The sequence below is a fragment of the Coenobita brevimanus genome, chromosome 57 (genome assembly GCF_032717465.1).
Source record: "Coenobita brevimanus isolate Jiangsu-jjx chromosome 57, ASM3271746v2, whole genome shotgun sequence".
Lineage (NCBI taxonomy): Eukaryota > Metazoa > Arthropoda > Malacostraca > Decapoda > Coenobitidae > Coenobita > Coenobita brevimanus.
In genome coordinates, this window is record NC_137010.1 from 34,620,016 (window position 1) to 34,630,552 (window position 10,537).

The window sequence follows — 10,537 nt, forward strand, 5'->3', positions numbered from 1 at the left end:
TTTTGAACTGTATACATTTGAGTTTGGTGTGTTGATGTCATGTCCAGTCGGTGAGATCGGCAATAACCACATTATCGAAGGTGTTTAGGTGGCTTTCTGTAATATCACAAGGTAGGCATGTTTCATTTGTTCTCCAATATTTTTTTTTTATCTAAAATCGAATGGTAATCAACTGAGAAGTATCTAATACTAAGATTGTTTTCCTTGAAAGAGTAGGTCTTTGAGGAAACAGCTGAAATCGCTGCATCACTATTGTTTGTATTTACCCTTCTGATTTTTGTTAATGTTGTTTTAAAACCATTCATGTTCATAATTAAATGCAGTTATATCTCTTTCAGTGTTTTACCTGGAGGTAAAGGGTAAGGGGGTAACTGATGTGGGGAAGGGTGGTTAGAAGGGGTAAAAGTGAGAGTTTTGGAAACTGGCCAGACTACATTGTACTGTTTTACATGCAGACATATAGTTTGAGTGATGCGGGTTTGAGTACCATAGTCTTTGTCCAGTCCATATTATCCGTGTTACTCGAGGATTGGCATAGTTGAAAACATTCGTAGTAACCAGATGAACTCAGCTGAGAAGATCCATTCAAATCTTTCCTGTATTTCTGATGTTTTCTTATTTATAGGGGGGGGGAGATGACCACCACCCCCTATAAGAATCATTGGGGGGGATCACATTCCCTGAGTACAGCATTATGGATAAGAGTACAACATAGACTAGGATATGAACGCCATATCTGTTGTCCTTTCGCCAATTCGGAGAATTATTTGTTTGGTGAGGGGTAAGCTGACCGCCCTAAAAATCATGGTTGGAAGGTTGTATATAGTAGAAGACCTTCGGAGTAACTAGACAAACTCAGATAGGAAATTTCATTCAAATCTTTCTATTTCTGATAGTTTTAATTTTTAAGGGGGCTGACCCCCCCCCCCAAAGAATCATTGTAGTGGTCACTCTCCTCGAATATTGCTTTGCAGATGAAGAGTTCATTGTACAGTATAACTTGTACTAAGGCGTTGGTGTCTTATCAGCCCTCCTTTTACCTTATATGAGAAGTTTTTATTTGGTGAAGGAGAATAGCCTCCTTAGAAATCAGGATTGGAAAATTGTATGTAGTGGAAGACCTTCAGAGTAAGCTGATGAACTCATGTGGGAGCTTTCATTCAAATCAAATAGCAAAAGAGCAGTTAAAGCACAGACACAGGCAGGCTGAGTTTCATGTAATGGTATGGGTAGAGTTGTCAAAAATGATACCAACCTGCATTGCAGGACCAATAGTGATAAAAGTATTGAGTGGAAAAGTACATGCATGAGAATGGGCAAAGAGAGCTGTTAGGAACAGTGCTGAGTTGATAGGAGTGCTGAGTTGATAGGAAGCTGCATGAAGGTGTATTAGTCATGGCTATCCAGGATGAAATTAGGAATATGGCACTGGGCAGTATGTAGAGAGGCTGAGGAGATAGAAAGCATCTCTGTCTGCTTTATTAACCATTTCATTACCATTTGGGTATTTCACAGGACTAAATCTAGTTTATTTTTTTCTGATGAGGGAAAATTCTAAGCATTTCAAAGGTTAATACTGTAACAGATTTCATCCCTTTGACCAGCTAAACAAAACTGTATTGTAAAACTGAGTAGAAGTATTTTAATGCCCATAGAAGGTGAAAGGTTTGAGAACCATATTCTTGTGGGATTAGGAGACTCCCAGGCACCTTCACCATATCACTGTTTCTGCATGTACAGTAACACATTAACAGCTTCCAGTATGTTATATATCCAGTCTGTGTTGATATGAAAAAGACATAACATTCAGGAGAAAGTGAAGTTTTGATGTGTTTAGTATATAGCAAAGGAACAGCAATACAAGCATCCCTGGACCCCTGCCTGTCGCATCAGGAGGAGGATGGTGGACTGCAGGAGAAAGCACAATCAGCCTGCAGTCCACAAGGTTCATGTTCAGGTCAGCCTGGGGCCACAGGAACAACAACTATGGCAGGTCTCCCAAGAGCCATATAAAGTTGTCAAGTGGTAGCAAATGTCATTATTTTGCAGCAGTTAAAGACCATTCAAAAACATGAATATTGCCCACACTGCCCAAAAAGTAATGTTACCATCTCCCCCACAGCCATGCCCTGATGTATATTGGTTCCCACTATTCAAGGAGAGGTATGCAAAGGAGATGATCCAGACATTTGAGGACTTCGGAGTCTGGTCTGACGGTACCCATGAGGTGGGTGGCTTTAGTCCATTACTGTTATTGAGTGCATTTTCTTTATTCATTTTTGAGCACAGAATAGATTTTCTGCATCAGAATAAGAAAAAAAAAAAAAAAGCTAAGAAACATAACACACACACACACACACACACACACACACACACACACACAGCATTTCCTCATCCATATACCGTAATTAAAAGCCACTCTCATGTTGGTTAGTAATCCATAGGTGCCTCCAATGGTTCTGTTTATATGTTTTTATTGGTGACAAGTCATCCTGCTAAGGTGGGGGTTCGTGCCTTGCTCAGGATATGAAAAGTTTCACTGATGAAGTGGGTGGGCACTGTCCTCCTTGAGCAAGGGGACGGATGTGTGCATGGTGTGTATGAAGGTCAAGGCTTTGCTCTTAGATTGGACTATATGAGCTCTCAGCTCTCTTCTGGGAGGGTAAAAAGCTGATGATCACAACCATCACATGATCCTGACCGACCCAGTGAATTACACACACACACACACACACACACACACACACACACTATATAACTATAATGTTCAGTGTCCATTGGGAAAAGAAAAACTTTTTACAATTTACCTCTAAACAGTGTATAGCTCCAACATATGGTGATGTGAAGATTTGTAGCATGTAGGAGGACTTCTGGGCCTAAGTTTGCAGGCTGTCCTGTGCCTTGAGTCAAGTGTATTAAAAGAAATACTAGTGTTTGCATTTAGTCAATCTGTATTAAGTTTAAACATCCTTTATTATGTATTTTGCACAGAATTTATAACAAGGGAAGTTTGTATATTATTTCATCTCGGGAAACCTGGTTAGGACAGCAGGTGTCTGAAGCAGTTAAAATGAAGTAGGAAGTGTGATGTTTTAAGTATGAGTACTCATGATATATCCAGTAGCGATAAATTTACACCACACATCACTTTGCAGATTCGTCCTTTACTTCCGCATATGACATCTGGATAAAGCCTGTCATGAGGATATAACAGTAATTTTTTCTTTATTCCAGTTACCTCTCTAAAGTCCCCGTTATTTTTCTTTCATTCATGTTCCCAGTGTCCTTATTCCACAGGTTTCCTTAATTGCCCAAAAGCCTGTCCCACATATTTTTCATGCCAACTTTCCCCATTACCTATTCCCAATCTCCTACAGCCCTCAGGTTCCCTGGTTTCCACTTTTTAGTTTTGTATCATTCTCAACCCCCCCCCCCACCTAGTCCTTAGTTTTCCCATATCCTCACAAGGTTCCATCAGTACTCAGTTTTCTCACTTTTCCACTCTGGATTTCTGCCATTACCATCTTTGCCAGCAACGATACAAGGACGGGCCTCCCCAAGCAAGCATTGGGCAGGTGGGGCTGGGTGAGGTCTGGCAGGAGGTGCTGGCAAAATGGGTCGCACTTGTGGCTCGCAAGATCTTCACAGGATATGACCGTTATGTAATGATGATGATGATGATGATGATGTAGTATTTTACAATAATGTTAATGATGATGGTGAATGATGATAATTCTACAGTATTAATGTTGATACTATTGTTGTCACTTATGATAGTATTAATATTACCAATAATATAATGATTACACAGTCTGCCATTGAATTAGGTGGGTCATTTCACTTGTGTAGTATGTTGGCAGGAGTCGGTTATCCTTTCCCATTAATTCAGATGCATCTAATGCAGATATGAGGTACCGTAACTTTTGAATGAGCATCAGTAGGTCAATGCTGACTGATGTGTGGAAGGGGATGCACATCATTCTTTTTCTTGCCCCAGGGCTTTTTCCTAATACAGCCAAGCCCAAGATCCAGTGCATCACTAACTGATGATTCGCTAGACCAAACAAAAGAAATGGAGGAACATTTCCTCAGTCCGAACGACAGTCGATTTGCTAGTCTGAACACTCGACCCCTCCATAGGTTTGAAGCAAGCGCGTCAGAATGTGTATGTGGTGGTGTATGAGGCTCTTCTAGTCCTCCCTCCATTCCCTCTTTTCTCCCCCCCCCTCCTTCCGCCCTGGTCCCTCCTTAATCTCCTGCCACACTCAGCACTCTGAGGCATGTCTCCCTTCCCCAGCCCTGGTTGTCTCCCTCCCCATCCCTTTGCCCTCCCCCACCTCTGCTTGTCTCGTGTGTGTGTGTGTGAGAGAGAGAGAGAGAGACAGACAGACAGACAGAATGGGGGGGGGTAGTATAGCAGTGTGGCTTTCTTGTCTCCTTCCCCCACCTCTGCTTGTCTCCCTCCCCATCCCCCTGCCCTCCACTCCTGCTTGTCTCCCAATCCCCCCATTCCCCCCGACCCCAGCTTATCTCCCTCCTCTCCCGCCTGCCATCCCCCACCCATGCTTGTCTCCCTCCTACTCTCCTGCCTTCTCCCACCCCTACTTGGTGTGCTGCCAGCTGCTTGCCTGGCCGTCAGTTGCCCTGAAGCATCTCAACATTGCATGTCTCATCACCTTCCCTTCCTGCATATGATATATGATGTCTCATTTTTTAGCAATAGTATTGTTTATGAGGATAATATCTTTACCTGTGGTGTGTCAGTGTCAGTCCATATTGATTGAGTAAGGTAGGCCTATGTGAGAGTTTTGGTTTGGGCCTGGAATGCATCTCTGACTTTTCTCCAGTATCTTATGGGGAAAATATCTTCGATATCTGACATGCAGACCGAACACTCCCATTGGTACAGTACACAACACTGCCAGGTATTGGGGTAGGCCTGTACTGTAGTGCTGTATGTGCAGCATTTCACCAATGTTCTCATTTTGGTAGTAATTGGACCCAACCTCATCCAAGAGACCATCACTCCAAGCACAGTCTTTATAGGGCCAGATTTGGGGTATCACAAAAAGTAAGAGGTAGGAATGCTGACATGATGTATCACACACATACTCAAATTGGCCAGAGAGAGCCAGAAAAAATATTTCCAGATACCTTTAATGTTACTGATCATCAACTTACAGGAAAGCCAATTTTGTCAGCTCATGAAATAAAGTTGGCATATCTTGATTTACAGGTAAATGTGTCAGCAAGAAGTATGTTTGAGTATTTATTTTTGTTGGTAGATTTCACTTGTTGCAGGTGATTGCAGCCCACCTAATTCATTAACTCAGACTGTGGTATTGGCATAATAATAATGATGATAGTATCAGTGATAATGATGGTGCTGATAGCACAGTGGAAATAATAATGGTCATGATAAAAATCAGACCAGTGCCCTGCTTTTGACACAAGGTACTGGCAGTTGCATTAGAAATCATATTGCATGGCATCCAATGTGTAAATAAAAAATGTTCATTTCACTTTATCAATATTTGCTTGGAATGATTTATATTACTGTTGAAAAAAGATTCACCAGACTGCTTTGTAACCACTAGGATATGGCTCAACCCAACAGTGATTGGTGTCACTGAATTGCAGAGTTGTGAGTGCTATTTTAACTGACCTGCATTGAAATGTCAGAATCATCTAGTATGACTAACGAATATGTAGTGATTCTTTTGAGGCATGAGTTTGTCTGTACAGCACTATATATTCATCCTTGTGTTTCATCAGCTTGGGCTAGGGTTCATAGGTGGGTAGATTTTTTTTTACTTTTTTTATGGTTCTTATTTTCATAAAAGAGGTACCTGAATCATCTACCCCGTAGCAAACTGGCTCATAATGGTCACTAACCCCTAAACCGCGGGGTTGTTTTGGCGCTCCTTGTGTGTCCCGCGGCGATATTTGCGCTCCGACAGCCTTCGTAAAAATATTTGCCAAAAATCAGTTATTAGTCCTAGAATATTATAATTAGATATGCTTATGGCACATACTTTTAGCTTTCTCCTGGGATGTTTGTTGAGCCTTCGTCGAGTACCATAGGACTTGTGGAGACTACTGAAGTTGGGTAACGAAGTCTCCACTTTACACTTCCTGACACCCCGTAATATGATTACCACAGCCTGATATTATCACTAGAAACACTATTCTATGATTTTCAGATAGTTTGGAATCCATACTCCAAAAAAAAAAAAAACTGTGAAAGCAATGAAAATTATGAACGTGTACCAGCTTCCCACTTGCGTTCATTCACCGCTGGTATTCTGTCATTTATTATTCATAAAAACACTCACACTTTATATTTCTGTTACTATATAACACTTATATATATCTGCAGTCTTTATCCATAAGTTTCCTTCAGTAATAGTAGTTTATTGTCACTGTAGGCATTCAATTTCTCTTTCAGTAAAACACGTAGCATTCACATTCTCGTCCTGTATACTAGCGTTGAGATCGAATCTGTCACTTTCACTTTCATAACGCATAGTATTCATACATGCTAGAGTGAAACTTTCATTTTCATTACTCATATTGTATATACTCGTATTCTTATATTACTACTCATTTACATTTCTATTTACATTCTCTATTTATTTACATTATTTACATTTCTATTTTATTTACACTATGTTATGCACTGTCACTTGCAGTAACCTATAAAACTATTTTCCACTGTTCACTTATATTTACATTCATTGCTTTCACTTGCTGTTTACACATTATTTACCTTTCCACGCACTGTTTTAGTCACCAGAAAGATCGTAGTCACTGTCCATCATTTTCATTGATAAATTAGCCAGTTCACGTTCCATAGCAGTCACTTAGCCCTTTACCCTTTCCACACGAGATTTAGTAGGGATAGAGGTCACAGGGCCCTTTGCATGGGGCTAAAAAGCGGCGGAATTGGACAGGCGCAAATCCGACATGGTTTCACCTTGAAAGACCACAGTAAACTGAATGCTGTGGTGGCCTAGGGGCAGTGAAAGGCTGCCAATGTCAGCGTGGTGACAGCTGCTAATATTTATGCTATGAAATGATTAGCCGGAAGTCTAGACAATACATTATAAATTAGGTAGTTCCAGGTGAATGTAAATATCACTTAGGCTTCTCCCTTCCTTTCTTATATATATTTTTGTTATGAGAATAGATTATACGGCATATTTCAAGGGGAAGTAAACGGGGAAAATTAGCGAACGAGTGCACGTGAGGTGTTGTCAGGTCGTAATTAGCTAATTCCAGGTATATGGCACTAACACTTACCTTATTTCTTTTTTGTGTATATAATTTTGTATAAGAATAGGGCATAGGGCTTATTTCAATGGATGAAATCAGTGGAAAATTCTGGGGAAGATTTACTAAGCACAGCGCGGCCGGGCAGGCGAGACAAGAGGGTAATGGAGGGGAGTCAAGAACGGGGAGAAATGGCTAAATTGTCAACAATGGATGGGAGTACAGATGAGATTAGGAGTGCTGACTAGTGTTGGACATTGGCAGTACTGATAGATGATACAAGCCACCACTTGAAAGCCCGGGCGAATTCAAAATAACACAGAATCACAAAAGTGACACCCCACGGTATGATCCCTTGCTTCCAAGCGTCACAAAAGTGACGCCCCGCGGTTAAGGGGTTAAAGGCATTGTTTCTTGCTCTCCTTTGTACTTAATAACTACCCATTTATTCTCTTTCCATCCATTATCTGTCTGTCCACTCCAGGACTCAAGACTAGATGGGGGCTATGAGTCTGTTCCAACCATTGATATCCACATGAAGCAGATGCGAATGGAAGAAGAGTGGCTGGAAATTTTACGTTCTTACATCCAGCCCATCCAACTTAAAGTCTTCCAGGGCTATAACAACGATTTGGGAGTGAGACACTCGTTCCAGCCATGTTGACTGTGGTGGTGGTTGTCATTGCTGTAATTGTTGTGATGGTTGTGGCTGAGATGGTGGTGGTGGTTCTGATTGTAGTTATGGTGGTGGTGATAGTGGTTATAGATGTAGTGGCATTTGTGACTAATGTAACCGAGGTTGATTGTGAATGTTGTCATGTGGTGGTGGCATTGATTGTCTGGTATGTGCGGTGGGGTGTGTGTTTGTGTTATTGAAGGTGATGGTTATGTAAATTGACATGGATGTGTTAATAGTCACAACTTTAATGGTTGGTGGAAGTTGTAAAGTGCCCCTTAAATTTAAAAAAAAAAAAAAAAAAAAAAAAAATGTTTTTGTGTGAGTTTGAGCTTTGAAAGGCTTCATTGAAGAATACATGGATATAGGGTCGATTGCACTTGGCACTCTTTATGCATTTTTTTATTTATTTTTTTTTTTTTTTCTGGAAACTTCCACCCTTTTTGTTTGATGATGATGATGGAAGCTGTGATGTGAATGGTATTAGTAGTGACAGAGTGATATGGTGACAGTGGATTTTTTATTATCATTTTTGTGATCTTCATAGTTAAAGTGGTTGGAGGTAGTTGTGGTAATGGGTGTAATAGTTTCAGGGGTAGTGTGATGATGGTAGTTACAGTAGTGAAATAGTTGATGGCTATGATAGTTATGGTAGTGGGTATGGAAGTGGTAAATGGCTGTGTTGCTATGTTTGTGGTTGTTGACGGTGGTGGCAGTTGCTTTATTGATGTTGCTGTCTGAGAACACAGTTGATTCTGTCAAGAAACATCGTGATATCTCTGTTTACTAATACTAACACTAAACTGGTGCACCATGAAGAACTTAATGGATTTTGTTTGTAACTGGTATGATCTTGCAGTAGATATCTTATTTTTTTTTTCATATGCATGTCGTCAGTAGCATGTGGCATCGTTCTACTAACTCTAAGGTGAGAGAAATATTAAATTTATTTTGTTTAATGTGAGGGTGTAAACATATTGCTGTTGTACAGAATTAATATTCCTTAGATGTTTTAATTGCAGTACATTATTTTATCCATGCTGAAAATATTTACCTTTGTTGATATTTTATTAAACCTGATCTAGTCCAGACTTCTCAGATTTTATTTCTCAGATTTGGTAATCAAACAGTACTCATTTTAACTTAAACTTGTGTTGCACATTTCTAGTTTGTTTCATATTAAGTTCTATTGTACTCTGAAAGTCATCCTAGCTTGCTTCAGAATCAGGCCTAATTCCTCCTGTATCAGTTTCATCGGGTGTCATTCATACTCAGTTTAGCTGGTTCCAGATTCTGAACTCACTCACTCTTAAGCTCAGTCATATCTTGCTCCAAACACAGACCTAAAAGCTCAGTCCTCTCCTGCTTAGACTTAAACCTGTGGATATCTGGTTTCAAATTAAACCCTGTTTTGCACTGAAAACTTTTCATGCTCCAAACTCAAGCTTGTCTAGCTCTAAACAAATCCAATTTTATCTCCACAGTACTTACCTCTGTCTTGCCCCTCTTCCCCCCAGCCTCCACGTGCCGTAATGAACTTCATGGTGCGGTACAAGCCTGACGAGCAGCCCTTCTTGCGCCCCCATCACGACACCTCTACCTACACCATCAATGTTGCACTCAACAGGCCAGGCATTGACTACCAGGTGAGAGAGAGAGAGAGATTCATCTTAAAGAACTTGCAAGAGAATGGTAAGGTGTTACAGTATATGTAATACTGAATACTGTACTGTACAGTATATCGCTAAGGATAATAGGGTTCTTTCCAAGGAGCCTAACTAAAGAGTTTCAAGTCAAGTAGTTGCAGAGACTTAAAATGTCTAGGCTAGCTGTAAAAGTGCAGTAAGTAAAAAAATAAATAAATAATACCATATGAAAAAGTCGGGTACAATAATTGCATGGATGATGAATGAATGGAGATTATGGCCAATATTGCAATGACTATGGTAGGACGAGGAGGAGGGAGGATTTTGCTGTAACCGAAAGTAATAAAATGTTTTCCCCTTAACCCAATATAACTTCAGTTACATTACTCATTTTTCATTTTATTCTTAGTTCCAACAGATTTTTTTTTTTTCTCTTTCAACTTTGATCAGACAGCTTGTAGTGAAGGGATAAGACTAATTCTTCCAGAGCAATGTCTCCCCAAAGCTAAACAGAGTCATCTGGTGGTAGCAATAATCTATATAAAGGTTAATACATAATCTTATAGATGTTAATGCTCCATTGTTCCCAGAAGTGCTTTTCATCATATACAGGGCAGTCCTCCTCAAATCATAGTACAGTATCACACTTGTCAGCCATAATGTCTAATACCCAGTGTGCAAGCTCCATCCTTCATACTGCTCCAGTACCCACAGTACAACCACCATCCATAATTATCAAGTACCCATAGTACTGCAAAGGATGTACCCATGGATTGGTGTGGATGGTATTGGCCTATGTTTAAGTTATCGGTGAAATTATTGCTGACATTAATGATACTATTTTGTGAGTTCTGATGTGTGACCGGTGTGAAGGTCACCTGTATCATTAGTGAAAAGACCACTTTGATATGAGGTCTATGTGGCAGCTCTTAAGATACCTATT

The 10,537-nt window shown here is 40.2% G+C and overlaps 1 protein-coding gene across 2 annotated transcripts in view; it reads left to right on the forward strand.

The window, feature by feature from the left end:
* LOC145402139 (procollagen-lysine,2-oxoglutarate 5-dioxygenase 2-like) overlaps nt 1–10,537 on the forward strand; it is a 101,688-nt gene that overhangs the window by 86,719 nt on the left and 4,432 nt on the right. Inside the window, exons 14-16 of one of the 2 annotated variants that reach the window (XM_080274256.1) lie at nt 2,123–2,227; nt 3,534–3,662; nt 9,466–9,594. In XM_080274256.1, the coding sequence (XP_080130382.1) occupies nt 2,123–2,227; nt 3,534–3,662; nt 9,466–9,594 (363 nt within the window). Of the gene's footprint in view, nt 1–2,122; nt 2,228–3,533; nt 3,663–7,756; nt 7,910–9,465; nt 9,595–10,537 lie in introns of both variants that reach the window. The other variant, XM_080274255.1, reaches the window with a different exon arrangement.